Source organism: Meriones unguiculatus, chromosome 14 (assembly GCF_030254825.1).
Source record: "Meriones unguiculatus strain TT.TT164.6M chromosome 14, Bangor_MerUng_6.1, whole genome shotgun sequence".
NCBI classification, from domain to species: Eukaryota; Metazoa; Chordata; class Mammalia; order Rodentia; family Muridae; genus Meriones; species Meriones unguiculatus.
Genome location: NC_083361.1, coordinates 56,159,856 through 56,187,424, shown reverse-complemented (window position 1 = coordinate 56,187,424; position 27,569 = coordinate 56,159,856). Strand labels below are relative to the sequence as shown.

General features: G+C 43.0%; 1 protein-coding gene across 7 annotated transcripts in view; it reads right to left on the bottom strand.

The window, feature by feature from the left end:
• The window catches only part of Ttc23 (tetratricopeptide repeat domain 23), an 87,023-nt gene that overhangs the window by 51,067 nt on the left and 8,387 nt on the right, over window positions 1-27,569 (bottom strand). For 5 of the 7 annotated variants that reach the window (XM_021634669.2, XM_021634667.2, XM_021634663.2 and 2 more), the window contains 5 exons: window positions 19,500-19,699; window positions 14,668-14,791; window positions 12,019-12,169; window positions 11,701-11,826; window positions 1,883-2,060 (listed from right to left, as the gene is read on the bottom strand). In XM_021634669.2, the coding sequence (XP_021490344.1) occupies window positions 1,883-2,060; window positions 11,701-11,826; window positions 12,019-12,169; window positions 14,668-14,791; window positions 19,500-19,679 (759 nt within the window). In that variant the 5' untranslated portion in view covers window positions 19,680-19,699. Of the gene's footprint in view, window positions 1-1,882; window positions 2,061-11,700; window positions 11,827-12,018; window positions 12,170-14,667; window positions 14,792-19,499; window positions 19,700-25,497; window positions 25,651-27,569 lie in introns of those variants that run through there. The other 2 variants (XM_060367316.1, XM_060367317.1) reach the window with 2 other exon arrangements.

Here is a 27,569-nt window from a genome sequence, read left to right as displayed (position 1 = left end):
AAATCCGAGAATTGACTTCTATTTTCCTCCTGTCCCACCATATATAGTTTCTGTGTCCTATCTATGTCACTTCCCTGACCTGTCTCAAATCACATACTTTTCTCCATCCCAGTTTCTTCATCCTACTTCACAACCACCTCATGATCTGCTTTTGCTATTTCAGTAGCCTCCTAAGTGCTTTCTTCCCTTCCATGCCTCACACAACCTCCCCAGTCTACTTCAATATCAGGTATTGAATCTGAGCGATGCCTTTTTGGAGGTATGTATTTCTGGGCACATCACTCAACCTTTCTAATTCTTGTCTTCCTTATCTATAAACTGGAAACAATATGTTACACAGTAGTATTAATGATTAAAAGAGATGATCTAGATAAAGGGAGAGATTGAGGTACTCCAACACACTGGGAGTGGGAGGATAAATTGTCAGACAAAGTTTAAAAGACACAGTTATGATGTATTCTTAGTACCATGTCATTATTATCTCATGAAATAACAGGAATGGGGTAGTATATATTTTAAATTGCTAGGAAAACGTAAAAAGGTGCTTTGAGTGATGGTATGATACAAAGCTGTCTGGCTCCCAGTGATGGTTAATGTCAGTGTGGCTCTACTGTCCAGTTGTTTAGTCAAACACCAGCCTAGATGTTGCAAGATTGTATCTTATAGGTACAGTTAACATTGTCAGCTTTAAGCAAAGGGGATTACTGTCAATCATATGAATGATCCTCAGACAATCAGTTGACCCGAAGAACAAACATCCTATAATTTCTAAGAAGAAAGTAGCAGAGAAATCCTGTCCACATTTCCAGCCCTTCTGGACTATCCTGGGGATATCAGGCTTGCTAGTACCCAAAGCATGTAAATCAGTTTCTTCAAAGTCTCTCTCCCTCTCCCTTCCTCCCTCTTTTTTCTCTCTCTCTCTTCTTTGCTACACATTCTCTTTGTAGCAATTGTGCATATTCTCCTTTCTTTGGGGAGTCTGAATGACACACATGATGAGGAATCTCATAATGATGAAGTAGAATAACAACTAACAGTACACCTTTAAAAGTCTCCAGGCAGGGCTGGAGAGATGGCTCAGAGGTTAAGAACACTGGCCACTCTTCCAGAGGTTCCTGAGTTCAGTTCTCAGCAACCACATGGTGGCTCCCAACCATCTACAGTGAGATCTGGTGCCCTCTTCTGGCATAAAGGCAGAACATGGTATACATAATAAATAAATAAATCTTTAAAAATAATATTAAAAAGTCTTCAGACAAAGAATTAAGAGTGTAAATAAAAGGCCTAGCTAGTCCTAGGGCTGAAGATGGGCTGAAGATGGGCTGAAGATGGCTTAGAAGTTACACGAGCATATTGCTCTTGCAGAAGACCTGAGTTTGGTCCCAGCACTCATGTTAGGTGGCTCACAACTGCTCATAACTTTAGCTCCAGGGAATCTGATACCTCTCGCTTCTGAGGGCACCCACATACATGAGTGCATACACACAGAGAGATATCTGCACACATAATTTTTTTTAAAAGTATACTTTTTTCAAAAGAAGTACTGATCAGTTTCGTAGCATAAATTCTAAATAATCTAATAAAGATTAAAAATAAAACCAAAAAAAACCAACCTCACTTGGGAACAGTACTTGAGTTCTATATGTAATGTGAGAAATAGAGAGTTTTAGGCTGCTTGCAGTTAGCAGCAGGGACTGGGGCCCAGCACTCATCTGCTTAGCTTTCTAATAAGAAAATTTTCTCTGAACATCTACGCTGACCAAGTGTTTTAGTTATCTTCAGCAAATGACAAGGCCAGCGTTTTCAGAGCTGCCCCAGTGGCCGTGCTCCTGAGAAGTTGTGGGTCCAGCACTGCTGTGGTGGCCGGGACACCGCGCCTTACCTGTGAGAAGTGATTGATGGCAGCATCATGGAGTCCCAGGGCTTGCTCCACGCCCGCCAGTTCCCTCAGGACGGGCACACACTCAAGACTTTTCTCGTCTTTGACGATCTCAGTGTACTCCAGAGCCTTTTGATAGTAATGCAAAGCTTCTTTTGATCTTTTCTGACCTTGATACAATCTAAGGAAAAACAAACAAAAGAAAACAAAACAAAACAAAACAAAAAAACAAGATCAGGCAACTGATTGCTGCAGTTCATTGATCTAATTGACAGTGACCTCTTTTACTTAAAGCTGACAACGCTCATGGTACCTACAAAACTCAGTCGTGTAGCATTTTTTATTTTTCAGTGAGTTGAAATTGAGCATCTAGTCTCTCTCACCCTGGTGCCCAGGCTTGTTTCATTGCAAGCTAAGCTTTTTCTCCGAAAGGAAGGAGGGCATGATGGTGAGGAGGATGGATTCAAGAGCTTAATGCCAGAAAGGTTTAGGTACTGGCTTTCTGTGTACCAGACTGATGACTTTCAATCACCTGGAAACAGCTTCCTCACCTACAAACTAAGAGTAGTAATAGTACCTGCTTTATTGGGTCATTAAAAATATCAAATCAGTTCATAATCATGAAAGTACCTAGTAGAGTCTCTTGGCACAAAGTAAGAGTTACACAGGTGTTTTAGTTTAAAGTTTTAGTGCTGACAATCATAAAAGATGCTAAGATTCTGATAACTGATCTATTTAGAAATTGTCCAATATGGTACCAGACACGGTGGTGCATTCCTTTAATCCAGCACTAGGGAGGTAGAAGTAAGAGGATCTCTGAGTTTGAGGCCATCCTGGTCTACATGGTGAGTTCCAGGGCAGGCAGGACTCTGTAGAGGTCTTATCTCAAACACCCAGAAAAAACAATTGTCTGGGTGAAGACATGGCTCACTGGGTAAGAACACGTGCTGTGCAAGCATGAGGGCTTGAGTTTGGATTCCAGCATCCAAGTAAAAAGCCAAATACAGCCGTGCGTACCCATAACCCTAGAGCTATGAGGCAGAAACAGGAGATTACTGGAAACCCTGTGTCAAGGGAGTAAGGCAGAGAGGGATAGAGCAGCACACCCAACATCCTCCTCTAGCATATACACACACATGTATACACACACACACACACACACACACACACACACAGATGATTCCAGTATTGGTGAGGAAGTGGGATAGTCTTATTAACTTTGGGGAGATTATAATTGAATAAAAACTCCCCAGTACCAAAGATTATGCTTAAAAATGGATGGACATACACACTAACCCTGCAGATAGCACAGAAATTTATCGTGAAGAGAAACTCAGGCATGACAGTGAGACACACACAAGAATGTTTACCTTAGTTGTGCTATAATAATGATGAGGATGAGGATGAGGATAATGACAGAAAAGTACTGAGCACTTCAAACTCAGCATTGAGGAATTGTCCACAGAGATTACAATAAGAGTATCTATACTGTAGAATGGCAAAGAGCTATTAAAGTTAATGCTGAGTTTATCTATTAACCCCTCTACACACACATTTTATGTTCTTTAGTAAACAGGCTTTAAAGCTATTTCGTACTGCATGTGAAACATTTATAGCTAATCTATATAAGCACAAATGCACAGAGAGGTATCACAAGAGAGGTCACAAATGTGTTAGTGACCATTCTCTCTGCGCAACTGAACGGTGAGTGGCTCACTGTTCTTATTTATGACTTTTTAAATTTCCCCAAGTTTCTTCTATATGTTAGCTCTCTCTCTATAAAAAAAAATGCTAGCTTACCATTAGAAATAAAGGTGACAAGGGAAAAGTCTTAGTTTCTTAGGACAATAACTTCTCATATTAAAAAAAAAAGAAAATCCCTATAAATTATTTATCAAGAAGAGTGACTGATATTTACAATATCAGTCTTCAAAGTATTAAGACTATTAGATATGTTTCTCTCATAGAATAAATTTAGGTCCAAAGCTTTAGTACAAAAGATGCAAAAAAAAAAAAAAAAAAAAAAAAAAGATGCTTCGGCTCCCATGGGTAGGGTAAACAGAGACCACAAATCAGGCCACACTCTCACTCAGCCACTAAGTAGTTTTTACTATGTTTGCTCTACAAAGGAAGTAACTGCAGGACATTTTCAGCTCTGTGGTTTCAATGGCCACGGACAGATAAACGGGTGGGGTGGCTTGGTGGGGAAGATCACTTGCTGCTCTTTCAGAGGAACAGAGTTCAGTTCCCAACACCCACTCGGAGTGGTTCACAGTCGAGTTCCGGAGGATCTGACACCCTCTTCTGCCCTGGGAGGGCACTGGCTTCTGTGTACCTGTGCACATACACTAGATAGTAAAATTTAAAAATCTGGAGTGAATGGCTTGTGAGCGTGGGTATCAGCTAGAACTGGAAATAAACCTAAACACAGGAAGAGGTCCAGGATAGAAACCTGGACCTTGGGTCAAGCAAGGTCAGAGGTTAGAGCAATTCTAATTTGAGAGGAGGGGAGATTAACAGGCAACCCAACCTAGCCTGACCTGACCTTTGCCCTGCTGGTGAGCTTGAAATGTGTGTGCAATCACTACCTTCCATACCATATCTTACTTTTGCAGAGAAAACCCACAGAGACCCTTGGTAATCGAAACAGGGTCTAAATGCAGTTTTAATAAAATTGTTTAGTCAAATAATTAGATTCTTGGTAGACAGGCTGGAATTTAAAAAAAAAAAAAAATTAGAGCCAGCAAACTCCGGTGGGAGGATCAAGTCTGCTCAGTTTGCAAAAAAAGATTTATTTGCATATCATAGCTTTGGAACAACAATGGTAAATTTGAATAATTGTCACAATGATCATATAACCCATAAACCCTAAAATATTTATGTCTTTGATTTCTCTTTAAAATCTAGAAAAATATCACACACTTCCTAAGTGACTTTAGATTCGCTTCTATCCAATTTGCCTAAAGAACCTAGGAGGGGCCAATGATATCTGAACAAAGGAGAAAGAAATCATCAACATTTTTGTTTATTATGATTAGAAACGACTGAGTCTATCTAGTACAGAAAGCAGACATCCTCTGCTTCCAAGAGTCCTGTAAAAGTCACAGAACAGAGAAACACGGGTGTCAAGATGAGTGCATCTGGGCAAATCCCTTCCAAGAAAGCCAAAAGCAAAGTTTTTGAGTGAGAAAATACGTGAGACGATGAAAAAGTATGTCTGTGTTAACTCAGCTCACACACCTTCCTTCTTGAGACAGGTTTGCAACGATGCCCCCCACAAACAACTTGCTGTGACCTACATCAGCGCATTACCTGGTTTTAGAAAAGGCCATGACGTTTTCCAGTGTCAAGGGACTGCCCTTCTGATATGTGCCCTTCAGAGGAAACGTTATGGAAAGAGTTATGAAAAGGCTGAGGAGGGAGCATTAGCGCAAGCTCTGCATCAGGAGCAGAAAGTGCACACGTGGTTGGAGCACCCACATATACAGACTTCTGAGATTTCCTCATCTGGACCTGTCCATTCAGATTGTGGGGAGCATGGGGTACACCCCGGAAGCCTACCACCAGCAATCAGATCCTGTATTCCCTCTCCCTGCTACCCACATGCCTGCCGCAGGCAACAGCCTCAGGCTGTCCTTGTGGAGAAATGCGCTCAGCTCCCGATCCCTTCTCATCACAAGCAGAAAGACAGCAGGACTGAAGAGATCAGTCCAAAGTGACTGAAAGTAGTGTGTAAGTGAGCCAGAAGATTTTACAAATCCAACGGAACAAAAAATCGGAACGTTATTGTGAGAATGACACATATTCATCATCAAAAGTAAGAAAAGATGGGAGAACATCATTTAAAACTATGTGAAACAAGAGCCCTGAAACCATGCACACAAAAGAGCCACATGAATCGTAAGCCTAAATTTACAGAGCATGATTTTGATCTGTGAGAGAAAACACAGGGACTGTAACCTTGCACCTCTGGGGAGGGAGGTGCTTCTTCTGTGAGACAAAAGTTAGACTAGAAAAGGCAGGTGAACTGGTCACAGTAAAACCAAAACTCTATCTCTCAGGGTGCTGCTCAGTGGTAGCACTTGTCCGGCATTCACAAGGCCCTGGGTTTGACTCCTGGCCACTCACACAAATAGTAATCATAAAACAGTACCAAGTATAGCTCGTGGGCTCCAGGACAGCACAGAGGGTGGAAAGGCCCAGCTGCAGAGTATGCACGAAGAATGTCTGACATGAGCAAAAGATGGTGCCAGAGACATGAAGAATGTCTGCAGAACGATTTTAAATGCAAACGGCCCCGTAGAAAGAAGTGGCTAATCCAGGCATGATGGCACACATGATGATCATGTAAATTGTGCTCATCGTAGAGAAGCTGGAAACAAGTCACATGTCTATTCTCACAAGCACAGGTCTAAGTCAAGCAAAAAGCAAAGGAAAATCACCCAAAATAAAGAGATTAAAACAACTGATGGGGATACATCTCAAAAATATATGGGGCATGCTACCAGGGGGAAAAAAGCAAGCTACGGAATGAAATTAAATGCAGAGTCTGGAATAGAAAAAGACATGTGTGTGTGTGTGTGTGCACATGCGCGTGTGTGTATTCAGCTATACACATACAGAAAAGGAATGAAAAAAATGTTCAGCTTAACACGATAAGTGCCTATAATGAAGAGAAGAAAACTGCATGAGGAAAATGCCTTACAGGTTTCCATTTATATGATTTTTTTTTTCCTATTTTGTGGGCTTGGTCACATGTGCTTCAAATAATTTATTAAAGAAACAAGGACAACACTCTGTTGGACAGTGTGTAACAGGAAGAAGCATTTTGTCACCCTGCAAAGTCAATGGTGCCTGCTCTTACAAGGCCTTGCCACTTAACACATCATGCTGATCCAACACACAGAGCCTTCTGACACTCCGGGAGAGGGCAGCATTCACATAAAAGAAAAGGCAAATGGAAAACACACCCACTTTAGTGTAGTGGAGATCTGTTGTGATACGTTTTGGTTTTAATTCTAAGTGTGGGATATGGGGCTGCTTTTAGTTTGTCCACAGCTGATAATTGCCTCATGCGGCTTGGCTGGAAGAGGGACATGGTATTTGCCAGCCGCAGATAGTTTAATTCTGAGGACTTGGAGAGGGTATAAATACCAGAGCACTGAGAAGAAAAGGAGAACACATCAAGAACACTTTGAGGGATGCTCTGAGAGAGGGAGAGAGAGAGACAGAGAGAGAAAGGGAGGAGAGAGAGAGAGAGAGAGAGAGAGAGAAGAGGCTTCAAGAGGGAGGAGACAGTCAGAGGAGGAGGAAAGCTGCTGCTGCTGCTTGCTGTTGCTGGTTAGCTGGATTGCTGAATATCCTGATGACTGAGATTGGGATTGCTCCATTGAGGTGGAGGGGGGAGGTGGATCTCTGTGAGTTCCTGGCCAGACCGGTCTATGTAGTAAGTTCCAGGACAGCCAGAGCTACATAGTGAGGCGAGAGAGAGAGAGAGAGAGAGAGAGAGAGAGAGAGAGAGAGAACAGAGAGAGCAGGCTCTGTCCAGCTACTTATTTCCCCATGCTGCTTTTCTTTATTTGCAAATAGGAATATAAGAGTATCGACCTTGTAGTAAGGACTGAGGGTGAGATGAACAATGTATTCATGAGCCTGGAACAGAAGGTGATCAGTAATTGGCAGCTAATGTGGCTTTTACTCCCCTGTCTTTTATCTTCCTTCTTCCTCTGTTCTCGCCTTTTTCCTGTTCTTCCCATTTTGAAGGACTACCATGTGCTTAGATGCTTTAATCTAGTGCCCATTTAGTCCTCACAGCATGTGCTCTGAGGGCCTGTACTTTGTATACTGGCTTGGGAGGAGAGTGAAGTAGGAAGCAGGGGGTTTGCCCACACTCTCCCTGTGGGGTGGTCTGAATGAACCCTCACTTAAAGCCAGGGCACCGACTCACAGTCCACAGCTTTCATCCCATCATGCCACACTGCATACAAACACTTGGCAGGTGGTCCTCTGTATGCTCGGGGGTAAAAAAAAGTGTTTGCTCATTCTGGGGCACAGCAGGGTGAGGCGGGGTACTCATGAGGCAAGCTGGAGAAGACTCCAAACATGATGTCATATGGTCACAGAGAAAGTCGGGGACAAGAGCACATGCTTGGGAGCAACAACAGAACGTCAGTATATCATCACCAGTGCCTTGTTATTTAAAACATCTGGGCCAGTGCTCTCTTTCTCCCCCCTGCCATGCGCGCACGTGTGTGTGTGTGCGTGTGTGTGTGTGCGCGCGCGCGCGCACTCGCGCATGCGTGCGCACCTGTGTATATAAAGATATCTAGCCACCTCTGGGATCTATGTGCAAGTTTCCAGAACAGAACACAGATGATGAGCACTGACAGAAAGTTTTCCCATTTTTGCTGGTGACTTTGCAATGCAAACAGCTCAGGAACAGTTTGACAAGTTGGTAAGTCATTAACTGAATTCGGTAGTACTGTAACAGAGGAGGGGATGGGCATGGAGGGAAGACGCTCCAGGCCTCCTGCACGGTGGAAGCCTGAGCATGAGTCACTTTGCAGCCCTAACTCTCTGTGACGGGCCCATCTAGTAGGCACCATAAAAGGAGAAGCAGGAGGAGAGGACACACTAAGAGATGTCCTTTTAAGAGGGGCAGAAATCCAAAGGCTGCCTGAGACCTTCCCCTGGCCTTCCATTCCCAAGACTCATGAAAGAAAACGCCACACAGTTCAAGTTTAACTACAGACACGTCCAAAGCCAAAGACTTTTTTCTTTATAAAGCAAGTCCGCTTGGACAAAATATTCATATTTCCATGAGAACACAAAGCAAAGAGATTAAATGAAAACCACACATTTTAAGCCTTCCAGTTCTATGGAAAATGTCAGAGAGGAGAATCAGAACAGAAGGATGTGGCAACATTGAAAACAACTCTTTAATACCCAAAGCTATCTCCACAGTTTTAACTGGAACTTTAAATTCTTGAGGTTATTTGACACAGATGTGGGCAAAGCTCGCCACCTGCTGTCAAGGTTTGGTATTGCGATTTGGCAAGCACTCTTAAGATGGTACCAGATTCTGGCAGAGGCTACTTGAGTGTTTTGTAGCAACAGGGCTCAACATTAAGAACTGACACATGGGTCAGGTTTCAACAGATGCAACCACTATTAGATCTCGGGCCTCGGATATGTATGCCTCCTGCACAGAGGAAGAGGAAAGCACCTCCTTCTAGCAGGAAGATTCTGTGTGGGTTAGCCCTCCAGCTAACCAACAAATGGTTGTCCCTCTCCAGTCCTGTGAATGGGACCAGACAGTTTGAATATTTGGGGTCTGGTTTCTTTTACCGAATACTGTGTTTTTGAGAGTCAGACATGATGTTATCTAACAAGAAGCTTGATAATTGCCTTTTTATGTGAACAGACCATAGATTTTGTTAGCCTTCTTTTGAGATTTGGGCAAGGAGACTAGGAGCATACTTGGATGTATGTTTTGGTGAATAAACATGCAAAGATTTATGCTGAGTGTATATTACAGTGGTACTGTTGGGTCAACAAATGTGAAAATGTTCAGATTTAGGAGATGATGCCAAATGGTTTTCTAAAGAGTTCTATCAAACTGGTCCAAGCAGCTCTGTGGGAGAGGGCATCTTTGAGCACCACATCATTGCCAACACTTGGCACTAACAATCTTTTCAAAAGGTTTAGGTCTTTTAGTGGGACTGTGACATCATTGTACTATTTAGGATCCCATTTCCACGATGACTGATGAAACTGAACACTTTTTGGTGTGTTCTGGGCATCTGGTACATCGCCATCTCTCTGTGTTTGACTATGGATGTGATGTTTTGAGTTTCTGCCTTGACTTCCGCACTAATGGACTGACTGTAACCTGAAATGAATTGTAAGCCAAGTAAGCCTCCTTGTTGCTTTTGGTCAGGGTACTTCATCACAACAACACAAACAAAACTAGGACAGAAGAGAGAGAGAGAGAGAGAGAGAGAGAGAGAGAGAGAGAGAGAGAAATACCATGATTACAAGAATGGAAGATTAAGGGAAAATGCTGTGGCTGACTCTTTCCCCCTTCAGCAAAACAACCTCAGGACATACATCACAATGGCAAACCACACAATGTAGACAGACAGAGATTATACCTGGGGGTCTAAATGCGTTCATTTAAACACTAATCTACCAACTTGACAAAAACTTAAGATGTGTCTGACGTGATGGCGCACACCTTTACTCCCAGTACTCTGGGAGGCAGAGGCAGGTGGATCTCTGAGTTCAAGGACAGCATGGTCTACAGAGGGAGTCCTGGGACACTCAAAGCTGTTTTGAACCCCTGCCCCAAAATTACAATGTACATCTGAATATCTGAAGTTAGTAAACTGAATATAATCTGTATAACACACAGAATGAAGAGCACAGTTTCTTCTGTGCCATTGGGAACATTCGTAAGGGCTGAGGGTGGTGCAGCTCACAAAAGAAAACACATCAGTCTCACAGGCACTTGGGCAGATGTATTTCCACTCATGATGCCACAGCTGGAAAATCAGTCAATGCTGGAAAAGCTCAGAAACTCACATACATGCGTGGACCAAAACCCCTCATGTGAATAAGCTCTGGAGCAAAGTGAAGTTTCTAAACTAAGATGTGAAATACTAACAGTGCACTGAGTGAAAACTTCATGCTGGAGAGGTGCTTTGCAGCTTAGTGGCAGTTACTGCTCCTGCAGAGGACCCCAGCTTCATTCCCAGCACCCACATCAAATAAATGACAACCACCTTAACTCTAGGACCATGGATCTGACACCCCCTTCTGGCCTCCTCAGGCACTACACTCATGTGCACAAACACATATACATACTTTTTTTTTAAGTCTTAAAACATAAGAGGTAGAGAGAAATTATGGAGACACTTTGAAGTATGAGTAGGAAATATTTTCTAAACAAAATCCCAAAGTATAAATCATAAGGAAAAAAATGAATGAATTTGACTCTGGTAAAATGAATTTCTATGTTATGAAGAATACCATAGACAAAATAAAGGGTGATAGATATAAGAAAATATATAAAACATAATCCACACTTATAACATATAAGGAAAATCTCAATTATTAGTATGAAAAGGACAGAGACCTCCAAAAGGAAAGTAAGATAGAACCTAACAGGCTGTGTGTTGAAGGAGACTTCTGAATGTTTCACAAGTATGCAGATTGTATGTATGAATTTCCTTAATTCAATAAGGAAAGCAAATGAAACTTAAAGGTAACTGGGTGTCATGTTACATACTTCAGGACAGCAAGTTAGAAAGAGCCACAGTGCCAAATACTGTTGGGGCCACAAATAAGATAGGACTGCCATTTGTCCTGCAAGAGGCAGAGCACTGTGCATAGCAATGGGTCAGCGCTGAGTGGACATGTAGAATGCTGCTATCCTGTGAACCAGGAGTCCCATCCCAGGGGCAGAACCTCAGAACAACTCTCCTGCTCTATCAGGGAAACTCCCTTGGATGAACGGCAACGACGCTGTGGAAGGGGGAGAGAAGGGAGGGAGAAGGATGAAGGAGCAGTGGAGATGGGCGGAGCAGGCAAAAAGCAAGTCAGGGGAATGATGTGAGAGTCTCTGTGACCATATGGCGGGGTGGGGGTTGGAGCTACGAGTGTACCCCACATCAAGGGACAAGTGTCACTGAGGTTTGATTGGGCTGCTCTGATATGACAGTGTTGCTCTTGGTTGCTGTGCAATGACCTTGGGAGAAGCCAAGGACACAGTCAAAGAGCCTCCAGTCACTGTGCACCCAAGTTGTAAACTGGAGACTTACTGTGCAAATGACAACTTGAGCCGAGCTTGGATTTCTATCCACTCTTCCTTTATGATTTTTCCACATTGCAGCATCTCCTTGGCAAGTTTCTCTGCTTTTATCAAGTTCTCCGAGGCTTCTTTAAATCTGAAATATGTTCAGGAAAAGCCCTGTCTGTTTCTAGATTCCAGGACCCTATATCCTGGACTTTCTTTTCTCATATAATAATTCCTATTACCCCTGAATCACCTAGCAACTCTCTGCTTGGCTCTGAGAATTAGCTATATGAATTGCAGCACCAGTGCTTTCTGTTTGTGAAGATTAGAGGCAAAAGGATACTTTTGAAGGGCAAGGAAAGCTCTCCCTAGGGTATAGAAAAGCTCTATGGAACACCTGAAGACATCCGCATTGTTGTGATAGGGACTCTCAATGGCATTGGCCAAGATTTCCTTGGCTTTTTCTGCATGTTGCTTTGCTTGTAGTGACAACCCTATGGAGAGAGAAAAAGAAGTGTGAGTTTCTCTTTAATTGCAGCTGGGCAGGAACAGGAGTCTGCATGGCCGGGAAGCCGGGCAAGGGCACCACATGTTGTCCAGGAGCACACAGACACAGATCTTGGAAGAAGGAAGCAGTACCCTGGATACAACAACTAAAAAAAATGTTTTCTATCAAGTAGTCAAGATGAAAAACATTTCCCCAAACCGCCTTTTTAAAAATAAAATAAGCAGAACGAGTTGGAACCGAACAGCTCCAAAACATCACCAGCATCCGAGGTAAAATACAAATAATTATCAAAACACAAATGGAATGCACGGACTACAGCATTCTGGGTAGGAAGTAAGATGCTGAGGAATTGTAGTCCTGGCTGAGTGACAGCAATCTAAATGAAATACTAAAAATTCGGGATCTTCTGTGCACCTATTTAGAATCATAATGTTAGCGTTCTCTCAGCGCAACACAAATACAGTCTCTATAAATGCCCATGTCAACTCAGCCCTGAGGGGTGACGGGCTACTGTGGTGTAATCTCTTCTTCCTGTACAGCGGTAGCCTAACAGGAGACAGAGTTAATAATTGTTATTACTGGGGATGCTTTTCTCTATGTGTTCCAGCGTTCTTCTAGGGGTTGATTAATCTGTGGGAGGGGTGGCACTGAGGAACACCAGCTAGGAAGTCTATATTTTGTACCCTCCTCACACACTCCCACCCTCCGCCCCCACGATGACACCCTCTTCCACTCATATTCCCACATCTCCAGCCCTATGTTCTGAATTATATTTAATCATATCTCAGTTCCCTTCAATGGCTATCACAATATGAGGTTAGTTCCATTCCTGTGTCTATGAAACAGAAACAATATACTTTCTAATGGAGAGAAGCAAGCCTATGTTCTTTGTGTAGGAACTCTTTTAGAATTCTGTGTGTCTTATATTTTAAAGGCACAGTCTTAACCAGGGTGTTGAGAATTTATTAGTGTTAATTGTCTGTAGGACCCACCGACAGTGATGAACTAGGTTTCTAGTTACAGCCCCTTCCCTTTTAACTTGAACTTAATCTACTAGAGACAGCACAGCTTCAGTTTCAAGAGCATGGGCTCTGAAATGAGAGTGCCCAGCATGAATCCTCTGCTCCATTACTCACTAAGAAACTGCCCTTGACTGTGAAAAGTAGTAGTAAGAGTACTCTCTTCCACAGGTAGACCTGAAGTCTGAATAGGTTTTGCATGGCAATTAGCATGATGGCTGGCCCTCAGTGAGGCCTTCTGGATAGTAAATACTGTTGTGATTTTAACTTGAGAGAGGAAGATCCACGAAGAAGATGGTAGGCTACAGAAGGAAGGCAGGATTTGAAACCCTGGATGGCAGGACACTGGTACGGACCTGTGATCGCTAGGTCAGAGCCTCAGATCAGCAATGTACTAGCAATGTGATTTTGTTGCAAGTAGTTTCAACTCAGATTCACTTTCTCTGAATCTAGATGATCTCGGATTCCCTCTTCCCCTATCACCACTGCCTCAGGCTCTGATGGCCTTTGACTAACAGGTAGGAATGGTCTGGTCTTTTGGTGCATTCTGGTTGTAATAGCACTCACTGGACCCTGGGAGTTTTGTGACACCAACAGGCTAGCATTGCTCTTCAGCTGATAACCTGAGTGTAGAGGGGTGCTGTGGCACAGCTTGTGAGTCAGCAAGTGGGAAACAGCACCTCATGAGTATCAGCTTTCTGTACCTTCCTGCATCCATCACCACCTGCACATCCTACATGGGCCAACACCAGTATCTTCCCCAGTACACAGGAGAACCAAAAGCCAGGTCTCACCTATTGACCTATGCCTTCACTTCCGTACATACTCCAATGTGGTCTAAATGCAATGCCTAGAAAATCCTGGCATGATCTGGTAGGTGGGACATTCTTTTTTCTCTTGGTCATTCTTAGCAAGGAAACCTCAAGTTGCTGGTGGTCTTATGGGCGAAGCCTGGATAAGAATGGAGTTAATGCCAATACAAACAGACCCAAGTGATATGAAAAGAGAAAGGCGGAATCCTGGCCACACAGTTGGAACACCAGCTATGACTGTCTAAAGCAAATTTCACCTTGGATTTTTAAGTTCTACTAGCTAGAGCCAGCTTGGGTTAGCCTTTCATTTTTTTTAGCTAGTTGCACTCAAGCATGACTCTCTCTCTCTTAATGGATCCACTCTAAGCCTCCATTCCATGTCTTGGCTTCTTTCCTGCCACCTTTTGATCCAGCAGATTATCCTGTAAGAACTCTACAAAGAGCATCCAAACCCCACATCACAATCTTCCTTTCTTCCTGTTGACAACTATATATTATATACCATTCTGACTCTTCCTAAAAGGAATTCACTTCTTAGTACTTGGGAAGGAGAGCCTTGAAAACCTGATCCCTCTGGTGTGAATCAGTTCGGGGAGAGGGAGCACAGAAACCCATCAGCTGATGAGCTCATGCTCCCGGCCGGAGAAGCTCACCTTTCATCTGGAGGTAGCCTTGAGACAGATTAACATATGCCTCTGCCAGTTTGCAATGCGAGTCACCGTAGCAAATTCTGGTTAGGGCCACACAGCGCACAAGCTCCTGGATGGCCTGTTTGTACTGTCAGAGAAACAAAACGGGTTTACCAGGCAGGCAGCTTAGGACCGAAGACTCACGAGGCCTGCCTGTACATAAAGCCACCCAGTGAGTATTTACTGAGTGGTTACTACGTGCTAAGCAACTGGGATGTGTCGGACAATCAGACAATGACCTTTCGGGGTGGTACAGTACTCATCGGGTTGGATGAAATAAACAATTCATTGACGAGTAAAGACAATTTAATGGTGGAAAACGTGGGGGGATAAAGAAAAAAATAGGCAGGTTAGAACAGACATTTGGTCACCTCCTAACTTTTCCAGCTAACCTTCAGTTGGAAAGTGGTGGTGGTTGTCAAATAACACACTTTAGTTCTCAACTTGAACCTCCTTTGCAGCTGGGATGATTAATATTGTCTCTTTGGCAGGATCTAGAATCACCTGTGAGACACACCTCTGGGCATGTCTTACCGAGGGCATTTCCTGAGAAGTTTCACTTAGGTGTGAAGATTCACTCTGAAATGTGGGCAGCACCGTGCTGTGGGCTGGGATTCTAGACTGAACAAAAAGGATAAGGCAAGAGGAGTGCCAGCATTCGTTTCTCATCTCTCTCTTTTCTTCCTGACGGGATGCAGCATCATCAACCGGTCCAGTTTCCTGTTGCCAGGATGTTATTGCACCCTCAAGCTGTGACCCAAAAATCTCTCTTCCATTTAGGTCACTTTTGCCACAGAAATCAAGAAGCAACACATGTCTTCTATGACATTAGCAGAAAGGATGAGGTCAGTAAGCCTGACAGGCAGGAAGCCAGAGGAGAAAGAATCTTTTGTTTCTTCTCTGAAGACTGCGATTCATTACCTATCCCAAGCTGGCCTTTAACCTGGTTATTTAGCCCAGGCTGGTCTTAAGTAGTGAGGAGCATGTTTGCTGTCAGGGTCAGGATAAAGAGGAAGCCATAGTTCCCAGTGCCATGTCCACAAGGGCAACGACACACTCAAGGCAAGCCTAGGCATCTTCAAACAAAGCTCTAAAACTTGTTTCATACAAGATGGAGATGGGGCCTGTCTCTCCTTCTCTTTGAACCTGTGCTTCATGACTGCCTGGCCAAACAATCATGGAGCAAACTAGGCAATGCCAGAGTCCAGCCTCACAGTTTCAGGAGTTAGTAGCTTCCACTTTCTTCCTGGTGTCACTCTTAGAACCTGAACAGACTTTTTTCAAGACAGGGTTTCTCTGTATAGCCTTGACTGTCTTGGAACTCACACCGTAGACCAGGCTGGCCTCAAACTTACAAAGATCCGCTTGCCTCTGTCTCCTGAGTGCTGGGATTAAAGGTGTGTGCCACCATGTCTGGCTTCCCTCAAAGTTCTTAAGTACTAATTTTCTGCAAACCAGAGTGCAGCTGTATTTGCAGATAAGGCCTTTTAGGAGAATTAAGTTAAAATGAGGTCCTTGGGACTAGGGAGATGGCTCAAAGGTTAACAGTGCATCCTGAAGTATGTGACTTACAGACAACTTAGGTTAAGTGGCTCACAACCGCCAGTAACTCCAGCCCCAGGAAACCCAATGCCCTTTTCTGCTTTCCAGGGACATACACACAAATAATAATAATAATAATAATAATAATAATAATAATAAATCCCGAAAATCTTAAGATAAAATGAGGCTCCTAGGACAAGCCTCAGTTCTCTATGACTCCCAGAAGAGGAAGAGAGACCCAGGCCTCCAAGTGCACAATGACCATGTCAGGACACAAGTGCACAGCCATCAGCAAGCCAAGGCAAGAGGCCCCAGAATAAAGGCAGTCTTGGACTTCTAACTGCAAGGAAACAGCCTGCTATTTAAGTTCCCCAGCGAGGAGAATTTAGTTATGGCAGCCCTTGCACACAAACACGGCACCAAGCACTAGGCTGTAAGCAAGCTGAGGTAGCTCCATGTGGAGACCATGTGGGAGGGGCCGGTGCCAGCGCTGCTGATGGTTAGCGCTAATTGCTGACCTGAAAGAAGACAGGATCACCAGGAGTTTGGCCTATGGGCATGTCTGTGGGGGCATCAGGAGCAGGAAAGACAAAGATGACCAGGAGCTTGCAGCAGACTGAAGAAGACTGAAGAGATGCTGTATCTAGACTCAGTGTGGACTCATCTATCCATGGATCTGTTTTTTGTTTTGTTTTGTTTTGTTTTTAACAAACAAATATTAGTTTCATAATTTCAATCACTGTGCTATGGTTATGTGAGAGAATATTCTTATTCTTAAGGAAAAGAAATTATATTTTATATGTAATATATAATTATATTACATATATAATGTTTATATATAATATATAATATCTATAACCTGTTCTCAGATATCTGAGAAAAATAATGATAGTAAGGGAAAAAAGGAGTGAGACAGAATGAAACAAAAGATATAAGTGAGTAACTGGAATGTGCCTCAGTGGCACAATAAGCAAATGAATAAACTAATAGAACAAATGCTAACTAATGTTGAGCCATAATTTTTCTGTAAGTCTGAACTCATTTTAAAATTAAAAATTACATATAAATGGATATTTTTCAAAGCAAGTTATACCAGGCGGACCTCAATAAAACGTTGTGGTCTTGTTGCTCCTCACTGAACTGATCGCTTCTCTAACCACGTGTCATGTGAGCCATGGCTCCCTCCCTTCCCTACAGACATGGCACACTCAAGCCTACCCTGAAGATTTCCACGTGCTGTCTCTTCTCCCTAGGCCTTCGTTCCTTCTGCTGGTTTCTCTCCTGCCTTAGTCCTCAGCTCACTGGCCACACTCTTCCAGTGCCCTCCCAGCCCCAGATAGACCCCCTCTATTTGCCCACTAACACACATCCCAGTCAACAACTCTGGCTTATTTACAAGCAGTCACCCCTTAGCCCCATCGGGCTCCCTGTCACATCTTAGGTATCCTAACTGCAACTACAGACCCAAGAAATGCTTTGGACCATTCCAGACACAGGAGGGCAGGTAGTTCATGCTTTACACATGCTAAAGGCCTATGTACATGATATCTTAATTATCTTGTGAAGCCTTAGTTGAGGTGCTGGCCCAGAACTTACTCAACACCAACACTGACACATAATAGGCACAGAATAAAGATCAGGTACACAATAAAAGAGCACAAGTTCATTCACTGCACTCAGGAAAGGCAAAGGTATGCCTCCAGGTACCCAGGCAGATGGAGTCTAAATCTGAGTCCACACACTCAAACCTCTATCTCCTATGCTCCTTCCCTAAGTTAGTTCCACCAATTTACATCTCTACATTTCCTTCAGTCTCCAGCATCTCTGTTGCCTCCGCCTTACCTAGTTCAGTTCTTCATACTACCCTTCCAAGACTGCTACAAATATCCCCTTAGCCTAACCCATTCTACTTTTATTCATTTCTCATCCAGCCAATGAATAGCCATGGGAGTGAGCATTCTTCTAATTCAGATTTGTTCGTGGCCTCTTCCCGCTGATGGTCCTAAGAAGCCCCTCCAGTGCCTTTAAGAGAGTGTCAAAACCAGCTGTGTACAGCGAGTGTATCTCAGGGTCCAGCTTCCGTGCACGGAGCAGCTCTCTTCTCACTGGGTCACCTTTGCTCCAGCGTTCCTTACGGATCCGCAGAGAGACTGTGCTCCCTCAGGTCTTTGGCACTTATCCACCTACCACTTTTGTCCCGGAGGCTTCTGTCCTCTTCCTCGCCTGTACAACTTCTAAGCGCTGCCTCTAGTGCAGCTTGGTCACCTCCCATCCCAGGGACTGAGCTTTTTTGCGTCCTCCCCACTTTCCTGATTTGTATGGATATTGAGTGGCCCTGCTACAGCACTTATCATAGCCACTGTCATTATTTGACTGTCCTTCTGGCATCTCAATCCAAGCCAAAGTCCCCCTAGGACAGAGGTTGTGGCCTTCCTCTATGTGCCTCTGGCATTTCACAACACTAGAAAACATCAGGCATACAGTGGAGATTTGCAAAAAATGAAAAGGATAAATAGGGCCTGGCACATGAGAACGAATGAGTGACTGAGCAATATTTGTGAAGGGGATAGAAAGGAAGATGCACAGAGTGAGACAGGTAAAAGCATCAGGATGAAGAGCTATACGCAAGCAGAGGTTTCCTGCGGTGTGTGCTGTAACCCACTGTCATCTGGCATGTGCTAAAAACCAATCTCTTTGTCACTGTGACCAAAATACCCAACAGAAAGAACTTAAAGAAGGAGTTTGCCTTAGCTCAGGGTTTCTGAGGGCTTAGTCCATCATGACAAAGAGAGTGTGGTGGAGTGGGGCATTACAACAGCCAGGGAGCAAAGAGAAGTGCTGGTCCTCGAGAAGGTCCTTGCTTTCTCTTCCTTCATTTCAGCAGAGCCTGAACCTAGTGGGGATGTACCGTAGGTGCCCAGGCAGGGTGGTCTTTAACCTTCAGTCACCCCTCTCTGGAAACGTCCTCACAGACATACTCAGGTATGGTCCCCCAGTCTCCTGATAATTCTGAATCCAGTCACGTTTTGACAATGAAGGCTAACTACCATACTCAATAAGCATCTTCTGTTGGCATGACAACCACTGGGTTTAGTAGGAAGGTCCACAAGTCATACTAGAAGGTAGGTTCTCTCTTAAGGACTCTTGCATCTCACACCTGAGGTTGGAAATTTAGTTTCATCTATTTTGCTTCTTGCGCTTGGGGTGATAGCTCAGTTCTCAGGGAGCAGGTGTATGACTTTAAAGCTCCTTACCTCATGGCTGCTGGAGTAGGACTTGGCTCTCTCTTCGCACAGGCGAAGTTTCTCTCGAGGGGGCTGAAACAGTGCTGTCTGAAGTAGCTTGTTTGGGATCTTCTTTTTAGAAGTGACACTGACAGCAGCAATGACTTCGTCAAGATGGTTGGACATTTGGATTTCCTGTGATTCTTGCATATTCTCATACACATTGTCCTCTAATTGTCAAATGAAAAGGAAAGGTGTTAAATGAGCATTTTCAGAGTCACTTAAAAAATTCACATTCTTTTCTTCAGAACTCTAGGTTAACACCTATGACAATGCCAACATTATGCCTATGACTTCTTTAATATTAAAAACATTTTATCTCAAAAGGGCATGTGGCTGGTGCTGAGTTCTTTTTAAAGTTTCGGGTTTATTTCCTGCACTAGCTAAACCAAGCACAAATATCTCAACAGAAATTACATGAGGCCAAACAATTCCCAATGAAACTATACTGAGATGAGTACAGATTGAATCCACTGAACTCCAACTGACCTGAAAGCAGACAGTAAGTGACTGCTGCTAATCTTTCAATCTGGATAAAATAGGGTAATTTATCCTACTGCCTAAAATAACAACAACAAAAACAAAACAAAATGAAACAAAATAGAACACAACAACTACGAAATTCTCAGGCACACATAAGAGAAGACAGACGTTAAAAAAAAAAAAGTTTAAAAGACAGGATCCTGGAATAAGACACTGATTTCTGAGAGATTGAAAAAGCAAATAAATCAAGACCTCACTTGCCTTCATTTAGAGTTGTTTCCAGGACAAAGGGCAAGGGGGAAGGAACCAAGGAGTTACTGGTGGACTCTGGGTTGGAAGAGAACTGAGAGGCTGGGAGTCAGTTTACTGAGGAGGAGAATGCTGACAGGGAGAGGGCTGAGACTAGCAGAGGAGCCCCTCAGATATGGGAGAGATGTCACTCAGTGAGCAAGAAGGAGCCTTCTACAACATAAAGAAGAATGTGCCAAGTACCATTCTGGCACTGTCTGTTCCCAGAAATTAAACAAGAAAATAAGGTATTGGGCAAAGTACTCAGTTAGGTGTTTTTTCCTCAGTAATAGTGAATAATTAATCCCAGACTGAACAGTGCTTAGATCTACCTGACAAATAATGATTCAGGAAACAAAGGCTCATGATGAGAGCATTTAACTAAAACTGACCCCAAATTAGTATAGATGTTGAATTAACAGAAAAAGACACCAAACAGTTATTATAGTTGCATTCCATGAATTTTTTTCAAAATATTCCAATTGAACTTGGAGATACGTAATATGTGAGAGGAAACTCTTCTACATAGGATTCTACATGGATGACACAGTAGACACTGTAGAAGAAAAGAAGAGTGGACTTGCAGACACAACAACAGAAACCATTGGAAAGAAAAAGTCAGTGATTGAGCTGCGAGGCAAAAGCAACTTGCTCCATATGTATGCAATTTAGGTCTTTAAAAAGTCAAGCAGATGGGAGGGGTTGTGTACAATTCGTGATTGAACTTTTTCCAAACTGAGAAAAGTGCAAAGCAGGGATACCCAATGAGCACTAAACACAGAAAAACAAAGAAAATACATGGAGGCACATCATAACCAAAACCATGAAAAAGAAAAATCTTAAAGGTAATCAGAAGAAAAGAAACACTATGTGCTCAGAATAAAAGAAGCCAAGTGCGGAGGCACGTGCCGGTAAGCCCAGCACATGGGAGGGGGAGGACAGGGGATGAGGAGGCCACAGTCGTCTTCTGCTACAATGTTAGCTCAAGGCTACCATCTGCTCCATGAGACCCTGTATTAGTTTGTTCTGTTGCTATAATAAACACCATGACCAAATAGCTCACACTTCTACCTCACAGTCCATCACTGAGGAGAGTCCAGGCAGGAACTCAAACAGGTGCCTAGAGACGGGAACTGAAGCAGAGACCACGAGGAGTGCTGCTTGCTAGTTTGCTCTCCATCACTTCGTTAGACCGCTTTCTTACACAGCCCAGAACCACTTTCTCATAGGTGGCACCACCCACACTCATTTGGTCATCCCACATTCATCATTAAGAAAATATCCTACAGACTTGCCAACAGACCAATCTGATGTGGGGGCATTTTCTCAAATGATGTTCCCTCTTCCTAGGTGATCTCAGCTTGTGTCAAGATGACAACAACAACAATAAGAAAACAGCTCAGTTAGAAAATCCTAGTTTAGCTGTACAGAAAAATACTACAACAATGAAAAAGGACTGGCTGTGCTGTATGAGTAGATCTCAAAACAGCTATGCCAAGGTGGAGGGCAGAATGAGGTTAGTTACCTGGTGGTAGTGGGAAGGGAAGTCAGAGTAACAGAAGCAAGGTGTGTGTGTGTGTGTGTGTGTGTGTGTGTGTGTTACTGAGTGGAATACTGGTAACCTGAGAGCTGCTTAGATACCTAACTTAAAGGAAGACAGTGAAGACAGACCCCAACAATTTCATTTGGGGACTCTAAGGTTGGTATCCAATTGCTCTGGGCCAAAGCCCATGGCTGGTATATAACACAGTTTTATTGGAAAATGGCCATGTTAAATGTTCATAATGTCTATGGCTGCTTTTGCACTACAACAAAGCCTGGCTTATTTATTAACTTGCCCTTAACACCTCCATCCCAAAAAAGAAAAACACAATGAGGCTACAAATAGAAGCAGTAGGATAAAATGGAGAGGCCAGTTTAAGAAGATGATCAACTTATGTTCAGTTGAACTAACTTTGAGATTGTGAAAGAATTTTACATTTCTTAAAATGTTAGAAATGTATCACTACTTCCGGGTGATTTTATGTTCTGGTACTGAGGATGGAGCCCTCCTTTTACTAAGGGCATACGGTTTTCATACTTACTTCCAAACTCAAGACCGGCTAGAAGTCAACTGAAATGGGCTGGAGAAAGTGTGTTGATTCCTTGATATTCTAAAACCAAGATCTGGGGGCTGGAGAGACGGCATGACCGTGAAGGATTCACAGTGCTATTGTGGAGGACTTGAAGTCAGTTCCTAGAACCTGCATTTGGTGCTCTCAACATCCTCTTACTCCAGCTCCAGGGGATCCTATGTCCTCTGTCCTTAAAAAGCATCTCATGTGTACATGCCTATACACATAATTCAATTTTTAAAAATCCTTAGAAATAATCAAAGTAGATTCATATGCATCAGTATAACGGCATTTTCTTCGGACCACCAGCAGATGAAATAATGATACAGAGACTTATATTATTTATATAAGCCTTAACTTAGGCTTTTTCCCAACTAGCTCTTAGAACTTAACTAACCCAGTTATTCTAGTCCACATCCCAGTCTCTCTGTCCCAGCACGTTCTTTTCTCAGTGTCTGGCTGGTGAATCCTGCACCTCTCAATTCTTCCCCAGAGTTCCAGCTCTGCTGGGATGTCCCACCCATCCTCTCCATCGGCTCTTTATTAAACCAATCAGAAGAAAAGGGAAGTGTGTTTTGATGCTTATGAAATAACAATACCAAAGTCCAGCCTGTACTCAGATCTGGTACAGAAACCATCATTTGAATTATACAAAGACAACCTTTACACAGTGCACAGCATTGTCCCAACATATCAGAAAAGATGTTTACTAAGACAAAGGGGCCTTTTCTTTCCCATGAGAGCACTATAGAGTGGAAGTATCAAACAGATATGGAGGAAGTGCACAAGGTCCTACTGTGAGAAAGCTGAGGCTGTTGTGCAATTCCACTGGCTTTCTCATTCCTGGGAGCCCCTGAAAACGTACTGTCCAACTGTGCCACAGTTCCACTAGACTGAGACAGTACTCTTTATCATCCCAAGATGTTGGCTGGCATTTAAAAAGTATCTTCTTGCCTTATGCTTCCTCATCTATCCAACCCATGCTGGCTAATGAGATGGCCGTTTTAATAGATGTTATGGTCTAGACTGGCACTTGGATGCCGAGATTCATAGCTGTGCACTGCCCCAACCACCTACAGGATTCAGGCAACACTAAAACTGACAATGTTGTAAAGCTTTATGCTTTTCGTCTTTATCTCAAATGGCTCTTAGTACTATTTTCTGAGTTTCAGTAGGCAGGTAACACTATTCCTATTTTATTATTCGGTTCCTATTTTATTCATGGAAAAAATGACGCTGAGTGAAGCTAAAATGCTCAAATAATCCCACAGGGCCAGAAGCAGGACAATCGTGTAGTAATGTCTTGAATTTCTGTATCATATTGACTTGCACTGACCACAGTCTACACTGCTGCTTTGAGAACCACAGTCTGCATCTTAAAACCGATCATCAGTTTTTGTGAGCAGGAAAGGAAAAACTGTCAACAGATTTAAACACGTTTTCTTATTTTTCATTGGGAAAGAGGCATAAAAAGAACGTTTAACATGATCTAAACAATATATCCCGCAATATGTGTTATTTTGAACCTATGAATCTAATGGTAAACTTTGAACTATGTTTCTCTTTTCTGTTTTTATGATAAAATTATAAAAGTAATTTGCTTCTTGCTGCCCTTTTTTGTTGTTGTTTGTTTTGGTTTGGTTTTGGTTTTTTGAGACAGGGCGTCTCTGTGTAATAGTCCTGGCCGTCCTGGTCTCACTTTGTAAAACAGGCTGGCTTTGAACTCATGAAAATCCACCGATTCTGCCTCCCAAGTGCTGGGATACCACACCAGGCTTCATGCTGCCTTTTAATAACTGTATCCATAAAACAAATACATATACACATATACACATACATATACAAATACATTTACAGAGTGTTCCTAGGTTGGATCCAGCATGAATAATTTTACTAAAATATTTTCGTTAAAATTGAGCTGTTATTTTAAGATTAGAAGATTCTCAAACAACTTAAAAACAGAACTACTAAATGATTCAGCATCACTACTCCTCGGCAGGTAGATCCAAAGGACTTGACATCCTACTGCAGATATGTGATCATCCATGCTCACTGCTGCTCCGTTCAAAACAGCAAGGATTATAAATGGAATCAGCACAGATTACTCTCAGAAGATGAGTGGACAATAAACATGTAGTAAGGTACACAGGGAGATTTTATTCATCCACTAACAAAACTCAAATTATGAAACTTGCAGAAAAATGGATGGAAGTGGAAAATATTATATAAACCGGGGTAACCCAGGCTGAGAAAGACAAACATTGCGTGTCCTCCCTCATTTGTGGATCCTAGGTTTGAACTTTTAAATATCTGTATCTAGAAGGAAGCGAACAAAGCCCAGGTGGGGGGGTGGGGGGGGAGGGAAAGCTTTGAGGGAGAGAGGTGGGAGGGTAATGGAACTCATGTGATAAGACAGTAGGAGCTGAGTAACTGGGGTGGGAAGGGGATGGGAGTGAAGGGGAGAATCAACCAAATGATGTGAGAAACCTGTTATTTTGTAAGCTAATTGAAGCAAACGGGAATTTCACATAAAGATTAGATTTCTGGGGTTTCTGTCTTCTTTGAAAACTAAGAACATCTATCAACATTAGGCCTCAGGCATCTAGGGTAGAGAGGTAATTGTCCTAGAGTTTTCCAGTGACCACAACTCCCTCCTGGCTCCTGGGCACGTCAGAGTAGTCACCATTCATTGTTGTTCCTGTGCTGTTGTTTTTCTTCTTGTGTAAGAGTAGATTTTTGCTTTTGTCGCTCTCAAAGTGAGACAAATGGAGCAAACACAGAGGGATGTAATTTTCCTGACCCATACCGCTCATTCCCCAATGTCATCTAAGGCATGGTTGGCTATAGGAACAGCTATTTCACACACCATTTTCAACTTGCCATTAACTGTAGTATGTATTCTAATCTCAGGGATGTTTAACTGCCAAAGGAAATGCGTGTTTCTGAATAAAAGGAGTCACGAAACCTGTCTGACTTTGGGAAGGATTTGAATCGTGACCTTGCTTTAAATACACATCTTCAGTGTGTGGCTGTGCCATGGAGGGACAGGGTTAGTTTAAAGACCTCTTCTTCGGTTCACTTACTTTGAGCTACACGCTTCTCATCAGCTGCTTTCCTTTTCTTTGTAACAGCCATAGCTGGGGCTTAAAATTTCATTAGAAATCAGCCCAGGCCCCCACACACCACCTTCTCCCTGCCAGCCTCACAGGCCTCTCTCGACCTGACTCACAACTGTCAGTCAGGCTTACCTAATCAATAGATTCTACTCCTCCTTCCAGACCTGCCTAGTAGAGTGCTGAAGCACATGATAGGCCTTGGATCACAGTGAGGAGAAGAGATCTGCAGTGGAAGACTGGGGTGATGTTTAAAACACTTAAGAGGTGGCAGATCAGGGGATCTGGTCCTGTGCGTGGTTCTTCTCCTATGCAAGATCTGGAGGTTCCCGCTGTTCCGCTGGTCACTTGTTGGTACTGACTTGTGGGAAGGTGTAGGGGTCCTAAGGGAAGAGTGCACACACCCTCAGGGCAATGACTCTTAGGAAATAACCATCATGATGGTGAGAGAGTGTATTAGCTAAATAACCTGGCCCAGATAAAGATAGGGCATTGGGAAACAACACAGGAATAGAGCGCTGAGGCTAAGTAAAAATGAAACAGAGGATGTGTTTAAGTCTGAATAACAATTTAAAATATTTACGTAAACTTAAGTTTCAGGGTTAGGGTGGCACCAGTGAGGGATTTTACCAAGCCATTATAAAAACAAACAAACAAAAAGCAAACCGCCTTACAAACTGTGGAAAGCAGGCACAGAAGGGAGCATTTTGAAAGGCACTATATGAATTCAGACAGAGACACAGCAAATCATTACCTTTCTGTAAGTGTATATTGAAGCTCAGATGTGGCAATACAAATAAAATTCTGCATGCTGTGACCACGAGGACTTATTAAAAAAATGGAAAGTTGAGTTAATATAAGAGCTCTGCACCACAGTAACTAAAAAGAAAACCACCTCATCTTGACAGGTTCAGGGAAGAAAGTTGGTTTTTTTTTTCCTTTTCTTTTTAAAAATCTGTGTGTGTGTGTGTGTGTGTGTGTGTGTGTGTGTGTGCATGTGTTTGTTTGGTGTCTTCCTGAATAATTCTCCGCCTTATTTTTTGAGACAGAATCTCTCCTTGACTTCAAACTTGATTGGCTAGACCAGTTGACCAGTGAGCTTGAAGGATCCCCAGCCCTGGGATTATGCAGAGAACTACCATGCCCGGACATGGGTGCTGGGGATCCAAATTCAGGTCTTCCTGCTTGCATGGAAAGCACATTACCATCTGGGTCAGTCTGTCTCTCTGGCCCGCCCTGGTCCAGAGTCTTATTATGCAGCCCAGTGTGGCCTCAATCCTCCCACCTGTATCTCCGCAGTACTGAGAACACAGGCATCTACCATCCCATCTGACAAGCTAATGGTGACTGTCTGAATGCTTTCCTCTGACGACAGGAAACAAACTAACAAAAAAAGGATGTTTCCTCTCAACACTTGCATTCAAGATTGTGTTCCAATCAGAGTAAGCAGGCAAGAAACTTAAAGGCATGAGGACTGAAAAGGAAGAAACAGAACTTTATTATGGCATGATCCTGTATGTAGTAGAATCCTAGAGAATCCAGAGACAATGAGTAATGAAACTCTTATGGCCCTGCTAAACACCTTTAGTAGGTTCAAAGGATACAACAGAAATAAGAAACATTCCTTCTCTCTCCCATTATTTGTTTGTTTAAGACAACACCTCACTACACAGCGCTGGCCAGCCTGGAACAAAATTCTGTCGGCCAGGCTGGGCTTGAACTTGTATTGATTTTCATATCTGCCTCCCAAGTGTTGTTTGAGATAGGGTCTCTCTCACTGGGGCCTGAGCCTTGCTTCAGGTTCCTGAGCCCTTGTATGCCACATCATGCCTGGCTTCAAAATTATATTTATATGTGTTAACAATATAAGGCCTGAAAATGAAATGAGGGAAACCTGCCAACTAACAATAGAAAAACAAACAAAAACAAAACAAAAACCACCTTATGAATAAATGTAACAAAATAAGTACAAACGAGCATAAGAATATCATGGTTTGAAGCTGAAATGACTCCCATGGGTTCAAATTTGAATGCTAGGTCCT